Raw genomic sequence first — 23,103 nt, 5'->3', positions numbered from 1 at the left:
AGCCCATAAAGAAAAAGAAAAATGAAAATAATCCTCCCTTCCTTCCTCTTTCCCTCCTAATTCATTTGACTTTTCTCGTCCCTGGTTTCCATGAAGGACAAACAGTTTAAAACTCTTACAGACGCATTAAATTATCTTGCATTGTACGATTAACTTTTGATTCAGCTTTTGCCTCTTTTCTGTCTGTTTGGTGAGGTAAGAGAAGAATAGATGTGCAAGCTAATTAAAGTCTGGTGAATTAATTTACTCCTTAATGAAATGTTCAAACTAAGGGCTGGTTGTCAATGCAAAATGGTCATCTTGAATTTGATACAAAACATCAAACAGCACGCACATCCGAATCGTTGAGTACTGGGTGCTGGACAAAAAATATATACCAAGACAAAAGGACGACAAGGCCCTGCACACCAGAAGCTTCTCCGAGTCACATGTGGTGTTACACTCACTTAAATGTATACTGGAGCGGCTTCTGGTGTGTGGACTTTAGTCTGCCTTTAATCTTAAATTCTACATTATATATTAGACATACTTTATACACAATGCCTCGATTTAGCTTCAGTGATCCAAGATGGCCCATATGGTCCAATTTGGTAACATACTTCTTGGTAATCCAGTGAACCATAGCTCTCTGGTTTCATGCAAAAATGGACAAAATCTAGCAAATCTAGCCAAACATCATCAGTGTTTCAAGTTGTAATTTTGTGAGTGAGCTTTGTTAGACCTCACAATTTTTCTAAATTGATGTTGATCTAAATGCTTTTCAGGCGCTGTGTTCCCATAAAGACATGTGCATCACATGTAAAAATCTACCTTTTCTTGTATTTCCCGTCGATCATATCTGTCCTCTCTCTCGTTCCAGGTGATGCTGGCAGAGCGTAAAGGAACGGAGGACCTGTATGCTATAAAGATCCTGAAGAAAGATGTTGTGATCCAGGATGATGATGTGGAGTGCACCATGGTGGAGAAGAGAGTGTTAGCATTGGCTGGAAAGCCCCCATTCTTAACACAGCTGCACTCCACCTTCCAGACCATGGTGAGTGGGTTTTGTTACGGTTTTGTTTAGTAAAGAAATTATTTGACATACAATATGACTAATACTTCTACTAAGAGTAGTAACACAGAGTATATATTAAATCTCTTACCTGTCTGTTACATATAGGACTAAAACCATACAGTATAAAGATTAGATTAACCGAGTTTACCAAAAAGACTTGAAACCATAGAGTGCGTAGAAACACACGTACATTTAAATACAACAGAAACGGCACCTCTTACACTTGATCTCCTAAACATTCCTGCTGAATCAACTGCACATACGCATTATATAATAATGTCAAAATATTATACGCTGAAAGTGAAAAGAAAATATATATTTTTTAACATTCGTTGCATGCTGAAGTGACTCCCTTGGTAGGCCTCTCGCTACCTCGCATTACATGAGCTATGGGGAGAGTCTCAGCACGAGCCCTGCTGAAGGGCACCGCTCCTTGCTGGTGAGCGCCGTGGATAAACAGCAGCGTCCTTGCCTGCTGTCACCAGCTCACAGCTGGAATACACATGCTGGATTCATGGTTGATTCATGCTCGTCTTATGACGTATAATCCATGTTACACTGAAGATGGGTCAACAGAGGAGTAAATATAGCTCGCCGCTCTCATACTTAAAACAAAGGAGATGACATTTACATAAATATGCTACGCTAACACGCGTCTCTGTACAATGATTGTATGATTATAGTCTGTGTTTGAATCCTTTTGAGGGTTGTTTATTAGACTTAACACACATGTGCATACACACTCGTAAAAAAAAAACAACAGTGAGGTTGATTATGCTCCTCAGCACTAATTCATCGACCAGAGGAGGGCTGTTATAACACACACACAGGCACAAACACACCAAACCAATCATAGCTCACATGCATTAACATATACAAGCTGTACAGTACGTGCTGCAAAGTCTGCACAATCAATTGTATTTTAGTTACGCACACATGCACGGAGCACATATTGCACTCATCAGACTAATCTGACAGAGCTCTCTCAAACACACACACACACACACACACACACACACACACACACACAGATACACATTTCCTCAAAAAACTCTAAGACATGGACACACACCGAATCCCTCCACTCCTCCTCTCAAACTGTACCTTATTGGCAATTTCTGTAGATAATGGAGGGAAATTAGTCCTTAAATTGAAGTTGCTGTGTTCACTCAAAACCCAATCACCTCTCTCTCACACTCCTTGTCCTCTCCTCTATCTATAACCTCCCATTTTCACCGCCTCGGTCATTTTTTTTGGCTACATCTCTTCTTCAATCTTCTCTCTATTCTCCCATCACTCTATCACAAAATTCACTCTCTATAGTATGGTGCCATTTCTCTTTGACCCCTCACCTGCTTTTATGAACACATATATGTACTTTTTGCCTTTTAACCTCCCCTCTCTCTCTCTCTCTCTCTCTCTCTCTCCGTCTACCCCTCCATATCTCCACAGGACCGCTTGTATTTCGTCATGGAGTACATTAACGGAGGAGATCTCATGTATCAAATTCAGCAGGTTGGAAAGTTCAAAGAGCCCCATGCTGTGTGAGTACGCACACACGCACACAAAGCAGCTTCCGTAGACTAAAGGATTCAGTCTTATGCCATCATGACACAAAATCTTAATCCCGTGCTTAAAGGTGTTTCACAGCTCGGGTAATGCTTCTTCTATTTTTTTTTTTTTTTTTTTTAAATAAGCCATCAGCAGTTTGACGGGCTCAGGTGATGGATGAGCAATCTTTAGCAGAGCCCGGGGGTGAAATATGTTGTTGCCACGATTCTCGTTGCTGCTCTGAAGAACTTCAAAGAACTGAAAGTAATCCAGCTGCGAATGCGAGTTTTCCGGTGTGTGGTAAAATACCTCCAAAAGTGCAGAGTACAATTAAGGTGGCTGGGCGAGATCACGGGTGTCAAGTCAAGCCAGCGGGCTGACACATTTGACAAGAGCGCTGTCAGGGAAGCGAGAGGCGCGGAGGAGTTTGCCCTTCAGGTGCTTCGGAGGGAATTAGATTTTCTATCCCCCAGCAGAAGCTTCAGATTGCTGAGGGGGAAGTTGAATATTTATCTGAGGCCGTCAACTTCTTGTTTAATTTAGACAACAGACAGGAAACGCTGCTCAGTGGATGATGAATTTAAGTCTGTAGACCTTTTTCATTTAAAATGTGTCCTCCTGGGCTAGCTTTCAACTGTTCAGTGCCTTCTAGTTATCATTTGAATTGCAGATTTAACGTCCCAAAAAGTTTAGCCACCAGGATTGTCCGCAATTAGTTTGTAAACTCTCATTTGAAGCCTTATGCTTGGCATTTTTCCGCTTCCACGTTGGTTGATCTGGAACCAGAAATGACAATATTTGGACAAGAGGGTGCCCAAAAAAGGAGCAAGGAGTTGGCAAACACCAAGCTATCAAAGCTACACAGTCTAGATCCATGGCTAATTCATTATCTGGTGAATAAGCTAGTTGCCAAAGAAAGATTTAATTTAAGGAGGTTTCTGACTGTTAATTATCACACTACAGTCTCTTGTGGTATACAGTGGATTTGTGGAAAGCTCAATGGTATCTCAGGTGAAAAAAGCAGTGGGTTCAAGTACCTTAAAATCACAGGTCTCCTTGTCAACAGCCTCTGCATATTCAACTCTGCTCAAAACACTGTTGACATTTTTTAGGTGCGCGCTTTACAAAGAGACACTGATTGTTCACTCCAATGCAAACACACGCGCCAACATATTTGACTGGCTGTTGAGTTTGTGCACCTCCTCCTGTTGATCTTATCAGCTGCTCTCTGGCCTTGAAGAGACAGGCCTGACCTTTTATGCAGACTCACACACACACTTACAAATTATTCCTCTTTTTTTTTTCCTCCTCTTGTCCTTTCTCTCAGCTTCTTTTCTAATTACTTGTTTGGTTTCTCTGTGTGTGTTTATTTAGGTTCTATGCTGCAGAGATAGCCATCGGTCTGTTCTTCCTTCATCTAAAGGGCATCATCTACAGGTAACCGTCTCACCAAATACTTAATATAATGTTTTGTGGGTAAACAGTCTATGAACCAGTCCTTAAAGGCTTTATATGTGATTTTCCACACTTAAATATAATAGAAATCAAGTATATCCTCTGAAAATAACTCTGTGAGTCATGACTGTCTACAATGGGTGTAACACCCGAGTCCCACTGTCTGTGATGTTTTCAGAGTTTTTCGAGTCCTATCTTCAGTTTGTTTACATCGTCAGGACAGCGGCTGACTCCTCCCCTCGTGTATAAAAGTTGTTTAATTGAGGGACTAGAGAAAAGAAGAATAACATACTGTACTCACTGCTTAACTGTGTTTCTAGATCACGCTCATTTTGGGTAAATGAAGATACGAGCATAATAAAGATCGCTAGCATTAGCATGCTAACACAACAATGCACCACAAGTTGTTTTGGTTTCATGCTGGTGCTCAAGGGCGACATCCGCTGGATCAAAAAAATCACATATAAAGCCTTTAAACTAGCAAATAACCAAAACTGCCTGCCTGCAGTTACCTACAAACACGAGGCTGCTCATCTTGTCTCGATCCAACTTCTTTACTGTTTCCTCATGTATTGTGCACCTCTTCCCTCCTTCATGTTTTGTAGTTTGCTGCTGAAAACTAGCTAGCAGGTGTTTGCAGGCTGCATGTGTGTTCTCTAGCAGGCGAACTTTTGCTCACCTGTCTGCACCATCGCCAGAAGCAGGGACGTCGTGTGATGTCACTGTTATATAGTGTAGATGGTCCGCTAGATATACACGTCCTGTATCAACTGGCGTCTTCTATTCATATTCTTATTTGGATGCTTGGAAAAATTGAATGTTGACATGAAGTGGTCTGTGGGTCACGCATCATGTTTTGCTCCCCTTTTATTAACGCTGCTTTTCCCCCCCCCCCCTCCTGTAGAGACCTGAAGCTTGACAACGTGATGCTGGACTGTGAGGGTCACATAAAGATTGCAGATTTTGGCATGTGTAAAGAAAATATGAATGATGGAATCACAACCAAAACCTTCTGTGGAACGCCTGACTACATTGCTCCTGAGGTAAAGCATGCGTGAGAGTGTAAGTGATAGAAAGTGGGCAGATGATTGATATTGGATCTAAAGTTTCCTTTCAACATTTCAATAATTCTAGTGTATGTTGGTTTAAAACCCCTGTAGGTAACCTTTAGTGTGTGTAGATTTTGGCGACCCCTGTGGACACGGTGATACCTCTTATCTCTGCTGATTATACGCTGTACATACACAAGTGCTTTTGATCAAAAATCTCATCCTGCTTTATTTAAAAGTCAAATGTTTCCCTCGACGAGAACACTTGCTTTGGAAAATGAAACAAAAAAAACAATCTCGTTGCTGATGGTCTTGTTTGCTGTAAGTCTTGTTAGTGTTTATTTAAGTCTCTCTAATAACCTGTAAAAAAAAATCCTCACAAGAGCAATAAATGGGCACACAAATGAAAGGCACTTATTTCTTACTTACTCACTCCTGATGGGGTTTGGGTGTTGAAACATTTAGGATGGGATACAATAGGAAATGATGTGATACGAAACAAACTTTAATTGTGTCTAAAAGGGGAAATTTGTCTTGAACAAATCACTGTACTTATGGGGATTATAACTTGGGCTTCTAAAAGGGGTTTTATATAATGTGTTGCCTCAGTGATTAAAGCGTTGATAGCAACTTTCAAGTATTCAAGGAGAGGCACTTATTGTCGTTCCTGAACGTTTCAGGAACAAAATGTAAGTACTCAGCTCCTGGTTAGAGAGAGCACTTGTATCAAAGCTTATGTCTTTACCTTTTCTATTTCAGATCATAGCCTACCAGCCTTATGGAAAATCTGTGGACTGGTGGGCCTTTGGTGTGTTGCTCTATGAGATGCTGGCTGGACAGGTGAGTCTGAATGTGTGTGTGTGTGTGTGTGTGTGTGTGTGAAATGCATTGATGATAGAACTCCTAAAAACAAAGAATAATCAAAGGTGATAAAGGTTAATAAAAAAAAACAATCTTTTGAAACAGCATGCTAATGAACAGAATTTGTATTCATGACTTCATGTGGGAAAAGTCACACTCTCATGATTGCAGCCTTTAAAATTGGACATTGTGAAATTAAAGGTTAGCTACTAAATTACAACCCCTGATGAGAGTTTCTCTTGTGGCATTAATAATTCTTAGAGTAGAGGTGACATTTTCAAACGGTGGATGTCTTATTTGAAAGGGGTGAATGTGTTTGACAAAAAAAAAAAAAAACTCAATTATTTAATTAAACTATCCTCTCTTTGTCCTGTCTGCTTCTTCTCTTTTCTCCTCTCCTCCTGTCCTTTCCTTATCTCCTCTTCTCCTTTCCTCTTCAGCCTCCCTTCGACGGTGAGGACGAGGATGAGTTATTTCAGTCCATCATGGAGCATCACGTCTCCTATCCCAAGTCAATGTCCAAGGAGGCTGTCGCTATCTGTAAAGGGGTGAGTGTACATACACACACACAGACACACACACACACACACACACACACACACACACACACACACACAGTGTACAATACAAGTCCTTGTCTGTCTGGCAAGCTCAACCTTGCCCCCTTTTTCTCACAAAATCCCTCCTGCTCCCTCTCTTTCACTCACAAATGCACTCATACACAGACGAGAGAATAGGCAGGGTATTAAATTTGTTTTAAGAAAGGACACAGTGATGAGAAATGGGAGGAGGTAAACGGAGGAAGGAGGTAGAGAAGGACGCAGAGAGAGGAACATCAAAATTATCTGCATAATTAAAACCATTGTAAGGGAACATTTATTTGGAGTGAAACAACATTGTTCGCTCTCGCTATCTGTCCTGCTTCCATCTCTCTATTTTTCTCTCTCTCTCTCTCTCACTTCCATTTTTGCTCTATGCAGTGTTCATTGTTAAGCCGCTGTTTCACCTTTCATAATTCTACACTCTCCCTCTCTCACACATGCAAACATGCAGACAGACAAAGTAGTTTGCTCTCTCTCTACTTCACACACATGCACACCTACACCTACACACACACACACACACACACACACACACACACACACACACACACACACACACATGAATGACCCATGGAAAATGTTATTTTAGTTTAGTTTAGTTATGACTGCTGCTCCTGAGGGAGGCACACACACACACACACACACACACACACACACACACACACACACACACACACACACACACACACACACACACACACACACACACACACACACACACACACACACACACACACACACATTTCACTGCTCTAATAGCCTAAGCTTGTGCAGTGTGCTCAGCTGACTGTGGAAACTCCTCTTCAGAAAAGACTGGCCGGTACCAGATGAGGCCCTGACACTTCCCAACTGGACTTGGCTGGTGTGTGTGTGTGTGTGTGTATGTGTATGTGTGCGCGAGTGTTTGTGTGCGCATGTGCGAGAAAGAATATTACATCTCTTCTTTCTAAAGGCATAGTTTAGGGCTGACATGGAAGCCCGTAACGTCCAACTTACAGACAACTCAAAGGGCGTTATCCTGCTTAAACCAGCTCTACCTTCTGAAGAATAGCAATGAAGACACTTTAAATGTTTCATTGATTTTCAATAAAACTATAAATGTCTTAAGCGTGTTGACAAGTTGCATGAATAATAGATTAAGGCTTAGACTGTGTCCTCCTTGCCTTTCAATGGTTACTGATGTTTGATACAAGCTGATGCCTAACAAGCACATGAGTAGAATTCACTAGAATACTGAACAGGCAGTTATCACCCTGAAATTATCTTACACCCTGCATCCTATCAAAACCAAATATTCAGCCACACCATGAAATAAGCAGCAATAACCCATAAACAATATTGAAAAAATGATTATACGCGTATATGTTCACTGAGACACTCACACACACACACATACTGTACACTTAGACATACACAGCCTGTGTTATGTATTAGTGATGATTACTAGGTTGTAGTGCTAAAACAGTTGATCTCCAGTGGAGCATGAAAGCTCGCCTTCGTCCACCCCCACATCTCCCACTGCGGCCTGCCAGCACTGCCTGGGTTAACTCGATATGTGTGTGCGTGCGTGCGTGCATGGGTGTGTGTTTCTGTGTGTGCATGTAAAGAAAACATGAAGCTGTTCTTCGCAAATGCTACAAGACATTTCCATTTTGAAAAATAAAAAAATAACTCGTTCAAGTTCAGCACAATGAGTACAGTGAGGACTGCGAGTGACCAGGAGGGTTTAGCTTTAGGTTAGCTTTATTAGCCTGTAGACTAGGCACCAAACAGTACATAGAAAAAACAAGATAGATCTAAAGATACATGAGAGGAGGTGATACTGTTTGAACTTTAAATGGCCTCTCAAATTTGGTTTATTTAAAAAAAAAAATGTAAGTAAATTAATCTGATTGTATTGTGGAGTAACTTCATCTGGAAACCTTTTCTTTTGTCCTGAGTCAACCACAACAACACATTCAAAGATGTTCAGGGTGTGTATGCTCACATAGGGATGCTCATATTGCTGTTATTATGCTGAACTGCTCTGCTTACAGTTTTAAGTTGTAGAGATGTAGGTTATCTTACAAACCATTAGCTTGCGTAAGCAGTGTCACTGCTACAGTAGCTAGTGTCACTTCCTAGCTAAAAAAAAGGTTTAATAATTAGTGTTACATGACACCATGGGAGAGGAATTAATTTCCTCTGAAATTAAGCTATCACTCCGTCTCAGTAATTCAAACAGACGTGTAAGCTAGGAAGGGGTTGAATGATTACTCATATATCATCCCCCTCGCTAGCAGAATTAGTAGTCGGTTGAACAAATTAATATTTTTATATGCTGGCAATTGATGCCGGTAAAACTGTTAAGGACAAACTGCAATGAAGCCAACGGCCACTAGCCGGGGCTGTAGCCATTTGGCTCTGGCTAACCCTCTGCCAATGGGCCTGCTCTGCCTGCTCTACTGCCTGGATGTAAACAAGCACAGTGAACGGATAGCATCTTGTTGGAGCAGCGCATTTTGGCAGTAGTCTTAAACTGGAATATTATCCAGAGCAATGTGTAACTACTGTAGATGTGTACATTTAGACCAGGAATGTGGATGCTAACCAGCAAGGAGGACAGAAGTCAGATGGCGCTAGCACTGCTAACGTCAGCCACACTCAGAAAACCAAATACATTTTTTACCAGCAGACAATTTTAGATAATCTGTGCTCAATTTTGACTGTTTTCTGAGTGTTTTTTTCCCTTAAGACTAGACTTGCGTCTGAATTTAAATTTCTGTTGAATCGACTAGGTCAGTACATTGAAATCTGGCCCTAAGGATTGTATGTACTTTTTTTTTATCTGTTGGTGAATCAGAAGCTGAGGAGTGTAACTAGGAGCTGAACTAGTTATTCTCCCCATATTTATGACTTGCAGATTGTAACACAGCAGTTGATATTATAAGGGCAGATCAAGCATGAATGTGACAGCAGAGAAAAATGGCTGCCATGTGAATACAGTGCATGCTTGACCAATCTTTGACCAGTTTTTTTTTTCTTGCATTTTAAGGTACTAGATCCTTTAGTACAATAAGGGCTAGAGAGTTAATGTAAGGCTGCGTCCTATACAATAGTGAAATCATGTCATGTTCACAGTAGGCAGGCGAGTGGTTTGTGAGAGAGTACATGTACGTATGTGTGGAAAGGGAGTGATCAGAGACATTTCCACTCCTCTGCTTCCACCCTGACCAGCATCCATATTTCATAGCCTGCAATGGGACACAACCACACACACCCACTCCCACACACACACACACACACACACACACACACACTTTCTGTAGTGCTGTTAGTGCGAGGTACATGATGTTTTTAACTTTCAATGATTCTACAGAGAAGAAAAAAATGTTCAAAAATGTTCCTACACATGCAAAGACAGGCATTCACACACTTATACACACTCACAATCTTTGTTCCACTGCTGTTCAGAAAGCATCTGCCTCATCTATTTTTGTATGTCAGGGCAATACACACCATAATGGAGAAGGCACATTTTTCCACCATGATGATTTGGATGCATCCCTCCCTCTTAAAGGGGATTGCCAGTGTTTTGTGCTTCCACAATTTGATGTGTTTCATGTAAAAACCAGCCAGTAGTGCTAAAGTGGGCTACCAACCCCATACCCCTATCCCCTATCCCCTATCCCCTATCCCCAGTCAACAAAAACAAAGCCATGATTCATACCCCCTGGCAGAGGAAGGTTGTGGTTTGAAAAACATTATCACAAACACTGTTATTCACTATTCTTTATCAACTTTAAAGCATCTTTACACATCGTCTTTGTTCTTTCATTTTTAATCCGCAACCGCGCGATATTGGTGTCCCAGTCTGTGATATCACATTCATTTGTGAGTTGCTGAAAAAAAGAGAAAAGTCTGCACTCTGCTCAGCTTCCAATGAGAAATATGATTTTAAATGGGGCAACATTCTGATCCAAAAGATCTTCCCTGGCCGTTTAAAATTATGACATTGTAAACATCACTTATTGCTGTTTTTACTGTACTGTGAGACAGCATGTAAACAAGCCAACAACACTAACACGGTCATTGTGTAGATACTAGGTAAGCCCAGTTTGCTGCATGGTTAATGCAGCCTGTTGAAACCTAGCGACCAAAACAAGTCAGGGTTTTTTTTTTTTCACGTGTGCCATTAATTCCTGCATCCAGTGACCTATTTCACAGGTTTGTGGTCCACTGAACTAAGAGAGCCGCGATGATGAAAGTGGCAGCTGTATCCGTGCTGTCTGCCAAAAACGCCCCCAGATTTGTTGCCAGACGCTTGTGAAATAAAGTTGCTAAAGGGGTCCTAAAAGATGCTTAATCTACTGTAGAAGAGCAGCTGTTGTATAAAGTGTGCCCCACTTAAGTCGTGAAAACAAAAGGGATGACATCGATGTAGAGAACAAAATAAAGGTTGAGATTGTGAGAAAAAATGATTGTTGCTTCTTTGAAAAATATTCCAAGCCAAACGTTTAAACAACTATAACTGACTCGAACATTTCCTTGGTGCATGCCTGAAATTTTGGTATGTTCATGTTTATATGAGTAACTGTGTGTGCACGTGTGTCTGTGTATGTGTATGTGTATGTGTGTATGATTTGTAAGGTTGAATGACCCGTGGAAAATGTTATTTTAGTTGTAATGTAATGAGTTATGACTGCTGCTCCTGAGGGAGGCACACACACACACACACACACACACGCACACATGCTGACACTTGCGTCACTAGCCTTGATGCTGTTCTTAAGGTTTTGTGTGCTCAGACATCGTAAACAGTCCTTAATGTAGCCTGAGAAGAAATAACGCTGTGGTTAAAAAGGGAGAGAAAAAAAACAACAACAGTTATTCATGTATCTGCAGGCCAAGGTTTGGTGACTTTTATTTGGTCCCCAGAGGGAGGAAAAAAAGATACATGGTAGAACTGATGGATGGTGAAGACAAAGGAAAGAGAAAAAGACACTGAATAAATAATAATCATTGTAACCATGTTTGTTTATGAACAAAGATGAATGGAAAATACAGAGGAAAAAGGGACAGGAAGGAATCAAATGAAAGTTTAAAGATGCCAGAGGGAAGACTTGGAGCATCACAGCTGCACACTGTTGAATGTAGGTCAGATTTAGAACTCTAACTAAACTGTTAGCTTAGCTTATGTAAATGTAACTAATTAACCACACCTTAATAAAGTGTAATAATTAAAGGAGTCTTCATACTATCTACTATCTTTGAATTATATTCTGATGTTATTGCAGGTTAATAAATCATACATATTTCTCCGTGTAAAAATGTAGGAGATCTGAGCCTGTATAGGGCCAGGGACAAGCGGCAACCACTGGTCTAGAAAAATTAAGCCAATGTAGACGTGCAAAAGAAACTGTAGTTCCCCGAGTGTCCACTTGAGGCTGGCTCCAAAAGCCGAGGAACCCCAATTAGGGCCCATTTTAAAATGTAATTTTTTACATCAGTAATAAACATGTTTAAGGCCTGGTTAAAAATCAATTTTGGACTGAATAGCTGAATTTCCTGATTAAGAAAATGATTTAAGGCTAAGAGTTCTCAACCTTGTCTTTTTGAAGCCTTGAGGGAAGGATCTTGGCTGCTCTCATGTTGGTTTTCTAGAGCTAGAATTAGCTTCATGGGGAGTGACTTGTTTTTGGAGCCAGTAACAAGTGGCCACTTGAGGAACAGCAGTCTTTGGTCTTTTTTCATTCTTTTCACATTTTATGGTAAACTCTAATGATGAAATTGTCAATTGTAGGTTGATAGAAAAGTGGAAGGAGGGGCTTGTAATAATTATTTTTCTTCTTCCTGTCTGTGCAGCTGATGACGAAACATCCAGCGAAACGACTTGGTTGTGGTCCGGAGGGGGAGCGAGACATCAGGGACCACAGCTTCTTCCGCTACATGGACTGGGAGAAACTTGAGAACAAAGAAGTGCAGCCGCCATTCAAACCTAGAGCCGTAAGTCTGAACCCGACTTGACCCCAAAAAGAAAAAATAATCGACTTGGTTTTTGCCAGGGAGTGATTAGTTGCCTACCGCAGGGGAGACCAGGAGTTTAATCCCCGTTTGTGGTTAAATTCTTGGTAAGACACTGTGTCAAATAATAATTGTCTCCCTTTTCAGATTCTAACCTTGTTGTTTTCCAACAACAACTCTCTCTCTCTCTCTCTGTCTCTCCTGTTTCTGTTACCTTGCTCGTCTTTTCACTTTCAATTTTTATGCTTCTGAGTCTTTCCCCTCCTCTTTATGGGTCATTACAACAGGTAAGTCAGGAAATAATAGTGATCATGATGGCAATAACTGTGTGGTGATGATGATAACACATGGGTCGGATAAGGAAGAAACTGTATGTGGAGACAGTATTTGCGATGACGACAAACAGAGAAAGACACTAAAGCTGAAGGAAACATTGACGACAGCAGTATCATAGCTCTGATTTTAAGCATTTAAAGAGTTTGGAATCTTGTTGGTTTGATTGATATTGGCTGTTGAACTAAAGCACCGAATCTGTAACCAGTTTGCTAAAAGAGCTAAAAATGTTTCCCTTCGATCAGGTTTAGCTTGATTTTAAACACCTACGTCTTAGGGACTTTATCAGTACATCTCTACAATGTCAGCCACAATGACCTAAATCAAATGTGTGTTTGTGTTTTTCCTGTTTTTTTTTTCTTTGACAAAATTAGTTTGATCCTAACGCAAGTCAGAATGATTTTATCTCTCACACACACATACACACACTCACACAGCCTTAGGCCAAACTGCTGCTAAGGAGTTAGAGCTTTTTATGCAGCTGTCTTGGCCCAATGGGGTTTTTTGTTTGTGCGTGCATGTGTGTGTGTGTGTCTTTGAATTAACAGACTTAAAACTCGCTAAGTGGGGACCACTCATCCAACTGGGGACATCTTGGAAAAAGGCAATATTTTGGGTCAGTGGTCAAGGTAATGATTGGAGAGTGGGAAACGTTTTCTACCACTACATACAAGTGACTCCCTGAAGGGTTAAGATGGGAGTTAAAGTTCATATCAGGTTTAAAATAGGTTCTTTACAAGAGGTAAAAGGTAGCTGTTCGGCTTGAGATGTAGCATCTTTCTCGTGGTTTCCCTTGGGAAATAATTTGAAGTGTTTGTTTTGTCCCAAAAAGTGCCCAAAGTAGATCAGTTATGCGGTGTATGCATGCTTGTGTTTGTGGGTTTATATATATATATATAAAGAAAAATCTACATTTTTGCCCGTGTGGGTTTGGAGGTCACCTTCAGGACTGCTTTTGTTTTAACACCGCGGTGTTTCTCTGATGTAACTACTCACATATGTTGTCTGATCTCTTCGTCTCTCCCTCTTTATCGCTCTTTTCTTTCTGTTTGATCTCGTCTTTCTGAAGTCTTTTGTCTTTCACCTCCCTGCTCTGTCACTTACAATCTCTCTTTTTCTCTTTCTTCTTCTTCCTTCTGAAAACAAAGTGTTCAGATGTTTAGAAGAACCAGTGTGTTTACCCTGCATAAAAGTTTAGTGTACAATTTGGCATCTGAAGGTGGCTCTTTGATCTTCTGTGTGTGCATTGTTTTGGCAAGGGGCTCTCTGTATCTCTCAAACCGTTTTTCTTCAGAGTGGTATCTAATGATGTTTTTTGTTCAGATAATACTTGATGAAGGATGTTTGATGCTTTCAAAGCCATTGTGGCTGGTTGTTTGGTTTCCAATCTGCTTGTGATTATTGTCTTCTTGTGGTTTTAAGCTGTGTGAAGAACTTCCAAGACTTAATTTGATTACCTATCACATCTTTTGAATGAATGATTGATGAACTTACCGTTATGGTATCAAACCGCTGTGTTCAATGTTTGCAGTTCAGATAAACATAGAGAATCTGAGAGATTGATATGATTGCCAGGCTTAATTTTTGTTTATTAGAAGCAATGTTAGCTAGGAATTGGCTTTACTTAATGTTAATTGTTGTGATTTAGCTGGTATTAACTAATGAGTTTTCATTCAGCTAAACCCATCAGGACAGCTAAGTCATAACAGCTAATGTTAACATTAGCATTCCTAGCTTAGATAACCTTTAGCTCTAAACATCATTAGCCAGGAGTTTAACCTCCCCCCCATAATATCTTGAAACACTATCACAAGCTGATGTTAGCTTGGAAGTAGATGAATGGTAATCAGTGTTGTCCAATGCTTGCTAATTGCTTTTCACTAGGAATGTTCCTGGCGACTTATTTCACTGTTGATTAAGCACAAATATAAATTCACAAGTTAAGAAAACATTCAATTGAACACAATTTATTTAACATGACTTATCACAGGATCACAGTGTCTGAGGGTAAACATTGTCAAATTGGTTTGTCGAGTAGCTAACGTTAGTCTGCGAGCATCACTAGCGGTCATATGCTGGTTCTGCATTGCTCCGGTCATGAGGTTATATACCAGTTTAACCTGACACAGCCTACATAAGACATCCATTTTTCTACTGCCAATCTGCTCTTCGCTACAAGATGCCTTCTGTCCAATGAGCTTGTTTGCATCCAGGTAGTAGAGCAATGGTAGCAATGGAGCTACAGCCCCAGCTAGTGGTGGGCGGCTACGTTACAGCATACATGCAACATTAAACCAGCATTGTGGACCTGAACTAGTGAAAACGTTAACTGACTAGAAATTCTGGTGACGACTAGTGCAGCCGAGTATGTTGAATCGTTTAGTTGGTTATTCGTGGATATCCCTAGTTTTTAAATATGTTGTTTAACCTTGAAATATGGCCGTGGTGGCTGTGGCTCAGTTGGTACAGTCGAACATCTCTTAACTGGAAGGTCAGGGTTCGATACCCAACTCCTGCAGCGACATGTCTGATGTGTCCTTGGGCAAGACAATTAACCACAAGTTGCTCCCGCTGCTTCATCAGCAGCGAATGGATTTGTATGAATGGATAAGTTAATATTGATGGTCACATTAAATAGCAGCCTCTGCCGTCAGTGTGAATGGGTAGGTGTGAACTGCGGTGTAAAAGCGCTTTGAGTAGTCAGAAGTTCAAAAGCGCTATACAAGTCCATTTACCATTTACCAAATGTCCTTTTGGATTTTAGCCATCCATTGGCTGACATTTTGTGAAGCAGTGAAATGAAAGCGATGTGTCAGATTCCCAGGATTTTAAACTGTGATCCAGTCTAATCTGGGAGTTTTTTTATCTGTTATTTTACTGATTCATCAGTCAAAGAACAGTTATGCCAACACCTTTCACTTTCATGTACAGCTGTTGTTTTCATTTATATTTGTTAATCCATCTGTCTGTCAAGAATTCCGTATTCAACCCATTAATCAACCTCTCACCAAAGACTCCATCCATACTTTCACCAATATATCCATCTGTTCACCACATCAACCCATCGTCCATTCATCAACACATTTTTATTTGTCCTTTTCTCTGTGTTCAAAGTTTTCTCATGTTTGTTTCTGTTAATTTGCATGTTTTGCAGCTCAGTCTCAAACGAAACCTCTTCTGGCGTGCACTACTGTAAAACGTAATTAAAAAGGTTTTAAAACTTATAGGGATACCCCACCCGTTCTTCTGTCCTGTAACATGCAAGGCTCAGACTTCAATTTAAATTAACTTTTATTTTCCTTAAAGAGATTTTTATCAAAATCAAGATAAAATCAGATACTTCCCTGGTATAGAAAAACATTCTTAAAAGTGAGAATGATATAGACGATCCTTATCACAGCAGCTTACGACTTTTAGCTAGGTGTTGTGGCATTCATTTTATTCCCCAGTGTGGCAAATCCTTCCCTTTCTCCCCAAACAGGTTAAAACAAAGTAATTAGCAGCAAATACTTTTTGACCCTGGTGTATTTCTCATTTCACATATTTCCCCATACTCTAAACAGTCTGCTTAATTTCATTTGGCTTTTCAGAGTAACAAGGATTTAATGAGTTTGTAGTTTTCCTCTGGGTAATGTAGTCAGAGGACACTGAATCCTTGTTGTGTTAATTAAAGCTCAGTGCAGTGATGGAGACAAGGAAAAAAAGGGAATGGCTCAGCCCAAAGTGCCCATGGGGCATACTGTCAGGAAAATATAGTTTTCAAGTTAATAACTTGTTTTATGTACTTAGATGGATGCTAACCTTATGGGCTTTTTTCGGGGGTTCCCAGTGGGGAGAATGGGTGATAAGGTTGACTAAAATGAACAATTACTTTTTCATATTCTAAAATATTGCTTTAAAGTGATTTCACAATCATATAAAATAGTTTAATGTTGTTATCTGTTAGTGTATGGTTAGATTTCTAGGTTTGCCAAGTCTGATCGATCTAATAGAGGATATTTTGCAATTGCTGATTTAATAGCAAAAATAGTTGTTAGCATTTTCAATGATAATATGTGCAGTAACATTATCTAAAAATATTTTAAATCTCTAAAAAGATTTGGCGTTGTTGGCACTGCTCATTAGCACACTAGCCTCTTGTCTGTTTGTTTTATCATATCTCAGCAGGTCTCTACAGCAGCAGCATATAATTAACCTACAATTACCCCCAATTACACCCAAATTATCGCTTTGAGCCTAAAAAAAAGAATTTGGTTTTGTGCTTATGGCCATGTCGGGAAGCTTTTGGGATAACATTTTCATAACCAAAATGTTCTAAAGTAGTGCACTGCCACAGGACGTTTGAGACATCAGTAAACTTGTTATGTTTTAAACTGAGGTTGAATATGTTTCAAATATTTGAAAGAGGAAAGTATATACCTGAGGCGTGCTTGATTTGTCCTCTCCTGAAAGAGGCATTTTTAAGGTAAAATATTACCTAATATACAGAGAGTTAAATCAAGCGCTCCCCAGGCACTTGCACCTTATTTTGATATTTGAAACAATGTTCAAGGACTGTCATCTCACACCCTTGTTCAACCCACCATTCCCCTTCTTTTGTTTTCTCTTCCTTCTCCTCCATCCATTCCTCTCCATCCCCACTCCTCCCCCCCTCCCAATCCAACCCCCCCCCCCCCCCCCCCCTTTACGCCATCCCCCCTCACCCTCCTCAACAGTGTGGACGGGATGCTGAAAACTTTGACCGCTTTTTCACACGCCACCCGCCGGTGCTGACCCCTCCCGATGAGGAAGTGATACAGAACCTGGACCAGGATGAGTTCCAGGGATTCTCCTTTATCAACCCAGAGTTCCCAGGAACTATTGCAGCCACTCCTGCCACAGAGCAGGCTTGATTTCAGCTCATGCATCGACACATGGACACGCACACACACTCTCACATGCACACACATGCACACACAAAACACACACACACACACACACACACACACACACACACACACACACACACACACACACACACACACACACACACACACACACACAAAAATATAAATAACAGTTGTCCCTGGAACAAACACACTCAAACATGTCAACTTCAAATATCCCTGAAATGATATGTGCTATTACAGGCACCAAGAAGCCATGACTTAGACTGACTCACAGACATGTCGAGTCAGCTTTGAACAAGTTTGTTGTTCACACTGCTGTAACCTGGATGTTGTCTTGGCCTAAATGCATGTAGCACTCTATTGCAGCATTGAAAATACAAATTTAAATTAATCACAAGATAATTAGATCATAAACAAATCTGGTACGTTTCCATGCTTCTAGTTGAGATACAATTTTACTAGTTAGCAAAAGATTTCCCGTCGACTAGCTTCTGATTCATAAGTTTATTGAATGTATAATTTTTTGACTTGTGTTGCTCACAGTTTTGACATAATTCTCCAGCTTAATTTACAAAAAAAAACATCCAAATAACGAAAATAAATTAATCAGCAAAATTCTAAATTCAAACTTAGGGATACAATGTACAATATTTTGCTTAACTGGTAACTGATGCAAGTATATTCACCTGAATTTAAGTTCAATTTTTTAGCACAGACACATACACAACTGCATCATCTGCATACAACATATCTGCAGCATTCAATGTTATAGATTTTTGGTGGAAATTGTGATTTAACTTTTCTTTAAGTCATTCCTCGGCTATCCCAGCGCATCCTGAGCTCAGCCTGTATTTCTGGTGTGCATTTTATTATTCAGTGTTTGATAATAATAATAGTGTCTGTGTGTTTATCCTTATCTTAGCTAAAACTGGAATGCTTCACAAACTTGTGCATGAGTTTCTATATCAATGGTAGCCCTGGACTCTGTCTCCCTGCAGCGTTTTACCATCTGATCTCCATTTCACCTGCTACTATCGAGTGGCTGTTTTCCAATGGTGAAAAAATACATTTAAAACAAAACAATACAGTGGAAGATCGGACAAATATCAGATTTCTTCTTTCATCAGCAGAGGGATCGTGATGGTTAAATGCTTTTGGGAAATGTAGTCTTGATCTAAGCTTTGAGTTAGTAAATTAAATAGATAATTCTACTTCTTATACTCTGATTCTCTGTTATCTAGTATTTAAGCAATGAAAGAGACTAGCAGTAAGTTTCTGTGCATGATACCAATACCTGGGCGTTTGTTTACAGCGTATGTGTGTGCACGTGTATGTTTTATAAGTGTGTGAAGGAGTACTGTTTGTGAAATCAAACAATTTAGTTTGTATATTTGTATGCGTGTCCATACCTGCCTTCCCAGTACCTGGTGTTAAACTATTTTATAATCATATCAAACGGTGTTTGTATGATCAGCTTCACTTCCAACTAGCTGCTCCACCAGTGACAGAAAAAGGAGAGGAGCAAGAAGATAAGAAAACAGTGGTTTTTCGGTAGTAAATCAAGAGAAAATAAAGACCAGAGACAATATTTGCTTATATGACTGTAAAAGCTATACAAAACTCTTTAACACGTTTATCACAATGGAATTCAGTGCTGCAAAGTCCACCTTGATGTCCCTGAAAAGCAAAACTTAAGTACTAGATATGTTATCCAGGTTAAAATCTGTGGCCTGGAAAGAAAGTTGCACCAATGTCCTGTTTTCGAAAGGCAGGTTAAGTACCTTCGCATCTCAAAAAGTTCCCTGGCTTGGTAACAAGAATTCTACTTTGACATCAAAAAGGTAGGACAACCCATATATCATGCAGCCCTACTTTTCTGGTCAACTTTTGTATTCAAAGTGTTGCAGAAGATTTGAACTCACTGTGATCTGTGTTTTCCGAGCTGTCTGCATGTGCAATAAGAATTTCCATCCTAACTACAGACAGCAGCAGTTGTGGGCATGAGTTTGGACTAGTCCTTGTGAAGCAGGAAAATCCTTTCTGTGTGTGTTTTATCTTTTGTTTTCCCCAGCTAGCAATAATATTGTTGACAGGAAGCTACCTAACCAATCTTCAGAAGACTCAGGTTAGGGCTGTAATTAATTAACATGCAAAGACTGCGAGGTTATGCGGCTTATTGGTAAGCATATTTATCTCAGGAAAGAGAGAATGTTGGCACTGTATACACTCGGGTACAGCTGATGCTGTGTGGAAGCCGCTGAAGTGCTTCCACATATCAAACTACTCTTCATCACACAGGGACATCAGGGGAGTTTTTTGCAGAGAGGCACATTCAGGTTCACTAGTGTTTATATATAAAGGGGCATTCAATTTTTTTTGCAGTATAATAATGTTTAATTTCCATATACCTGTAGTTAAATCATTTGAACATGACATGGAATTCAATTTCCAAAAGCACGACTTTTTTAAGGACATTATTAAAGAAGGGCCTGATAACAGATTTTATGGAAATGGTATTCAGTAGGTAGTGGGGGATCAAATTATCCTTTATTGTTTATAATCGATTTCTGTAAAAGATAGGTTCCCAAAACAGCTGTTGCAATTCCATTGCAGAGGTAGTATTGCTTTCATCACTCAGAAACATTTGAAACATTAACAACGCTTGGTGGAAAATGTCAGACGCAATTAAAGTTGACTGCTTTCTAGAGACTAGCAATGTTTTCTCTGCATAACCCTGACTCAAGGCAGTCTCACAATATTTTTTGACGTAAGCACAAAGTCTAATCTGGAGGAGTTGTGTACTTGAGCAACAGTTTCCCTTTTTTATGCAAGTCAGATACTGCATTGTATTTTGGAGGCACAAATGCATGATGGCAGCCCCCAGGGCTCTCTACTAGAGCCTTTAGTTTTCTACCCAGGAGGTTGTTCAGGTCCGGTGTGAAACTTTAAGTAAAAGTTGATGTTTTAAATTAGCCAGGGTTTCATATTATTAGTTAGGCTGAGGGGAGACGATGGTTTCTGCTGTAATGCACAAGTTCCAGGTAACTTAAAAATAAGACAAATAGAGTAGAACTCTCCATGGCACTTACATTAATTGCGACCTAGGCAGATTTTGTCAATCTTTATATTCTATTTTAAATACGATACTGTGACTGGCATGAATAAAAGTAACATTCTTGTTCATGTACAGTACAGTATGTGAACCTTACTCTCTGTGACTATTTCACAAACTGTTGTGAGGCTGGATAGCCTGATTGTAGAAGTGGTCAAGGGTGTTATAGAAAAGCTCAGGTATTCAAGTTAAAGGCCAAAACCTCTGGACTAACAAAAATTCAGACTGAAAAGCCACAGCTGTGGAGTTCCTTTTCTTTAGATGCCTCAGTATTGAACTTTAGTGAGGGGGGAGGGGGGATTGTAATTTGAGAGGCTTTTTGTGTCATTGAGACCTGTGATGTGAGGAAATGAATCATTTTCAATTGGATTAATTGATAGGAAATACTGGATGAGGCTGGTCTTGTCTGTTTTCTCTAATGTTAAACAATGAGCTGCTGATGAATTCAGCACAGAAGAGCGGCTTTAATGGTTTTACATTTCGTCCACCATTATGTGTCAGCAGAAAAAACTGAAGTATGTTTATGACTTGACAGCATAAAGCTAGATCTGCGTCCATTGTCTGTGTCCTTCATGTGTCTGTATTTTTACTGTTAGTGTCTCCTGTATTTCTGGAACAAATAACTATATATAGATATAGATATATACCTATACAACAACATATAACAGTGTCAAATGTTGATATATAATTATACACCATGTTGTCAGTATTTCAAAGAGCGAGTGAAAAAGATTTACTCCAGGGTTTGTGTTTTTGTTTCTATGACTCCTTCTAGCTGACGGAGAAGCAAAATGAACTCTGCATGAAAAATGCTTTTACCTTTTTATTAATAAGAATTCAAATTCAATTAACATATTTGGATAATTCATGTTTTTTGTGTCGGCAGTGCTCCAAAAGTGTGATCCAAGCTACTGTGTGTGAAAATAAGGAATAATGTACAAAAAGAAAAAAAAGAAAGAGGAACAAATGCTTTTCACAATGCTTTCCATGTGCCAAATTTTTTTTTGTTTTCCAGGAAATACAGGCATACCTAAAATAAAAGATTTAAAAGATGTATTAGGGGGTGTTTATTTTCTTTACGTCATCTTCTTTGTGTATATTTTGAAGGGCTCCAGTAAAGGGTAGAGGAAGATTAGAGTGATGGAGGGTGACGGTGGAGGAGAGAAAAGGGAAAATGAATGTAAAGGAAGAGAAGGGAAACGATTCAACAATGACGGGAGGCGAGAAGAAGAGGTAGTAAGAAGGGACAGTGGGAAGGAGGAAACGTAGGGAGGCTCTGTGATGCGAGGCAGGCGGCTACGACAGGCTGTGCATATTTCATGGCTGCCACTTATCATAAGAGCCTTTCTCTGATGGGGGAGAGTAGGTCTGATGACTTCAAGGAAATAACATGCAGAACACGGCCTACATACACACAGCCCTGCTGAGCCACTCATCTGCTTCATGCCGCCTCTAAAGCTGCTCCCAATCCACTTTAGTCAAGCTGCTGCTCTTACTAGCTGCACATTTACTTTTAATAGGGGTTACTGTATCTTGCACCATTTACTATCTCTACTATAAAGCCATGTTTACAAGCGTGGACACAAAATAGAAATGTCGTTCTAAACCATGTCTGCGCACAGTATTACTGAAATGTCTACAGAACACTGAAAACAAACTGGCAAACTTTAAATATGGTAATTGGAATTAGAAGTTCTACCAAGGTGTGAACAAGGGGTTTGCTTTGGTATATCGGTGCAAAACAAACAATTTAAGTACATTTTTAGAATAGGAAGAGTACTGTCATTGCTATACGTGTCATTTAGGCAATTATCCCAATATAGTTTTTTTCCTTTCAAGACTTTGCCTTTTGAACCTGGCCTTTTAATTCAGAAAATGATTTACACTCACAACATTCAGACATAGGATTGAGTTGTGGGCCATACGTGGCATGTATCTAACTAGCACCTTTGACTGAGATATGGCTGTGGAAAGTCAAACTTGAGCCAAGCCATTTTCAAAGTTTTAGAAATTCAGCCACAATTTTCCAGTTTTGAGTCTATCTATCTATCTATCTATCTATCATTCTATGGCCTATGATGCAGTAAAGGCGGGACATCTTTCGTAAAAAGGATAACGGACCATTTCATTTTCCCTCGGCCTTTCTCAAGCTAACTGCCTCGCTTTTGGTAAGTGACTTTTAAACATTCATAAA

The 23,103-nt window shown here is 39.9% G+C and overlaps 1 protein-coding gene across 1 annotated transcript in view; it reads left to right on the top strand.

Annotated features, from left to right (window-relative positions):
- LOC109993844 (protein kinase C beta type) overlaps window positions 1-21,963 on the top strand; it is an 80,547-nt gene extending 58,584 nt beyond the window's left edge. The window contains exons 10-17 of the mRNA XM_020646940.3: window positions 860-1,033; window positions 2,507-2,598; window positions 3,980-4,042; window positions 4,965-5,103; window positions 5,869-5,949; window positions 6,411-6,518; window positions 12,417-12,557; window positions 17,624-21,963. Of these exons, the coding sequence (XP_020502596.1) occupies window positions 860-1,033; window positions 2,507-2,598; window positions 3,980-4,042; window positions 4,965-5,103; window positions 5,869-5,949; window positions 6,411-6,518; window positions 12,417-12,557; window positions 17,624-17,800 (975 nt within the window). The 3' untranslated portion in view covers window positions 17,801-21,963. The remainder of the gene's footprint in view (window positions 1-859; window positions 1,034-2,506; window positions 2,599-3,979; window positions 4,043-4,964; window positions 5,104-5,868; window positions 5,950-6,410; window positions 6,519-12,416; window positions 12,558-17,623) is intronic.
- The last annotated feature ends 1,140 nt before the right edge of the window (window positions 21,964-23,103 follow it).

This window comes from Labrus bergylta, chromosome 16, assembly GCF_963930695.1.
Source record: "Labrus bergylta chromosome 16, fLabBer1.1, whole genome shotgun sequence".
Taxonomy (NCBI): domain Eukaryota; kingdom Metazoa; phylum Chordata; class Actinopteri; order Labriformes; family Labridae; genus Labrus; species Labrus bergylta.
Note: the sequence above shows the minus strand (reverse complement) of the source record. Positions and strands in the feature narration are given on the sequence as shown.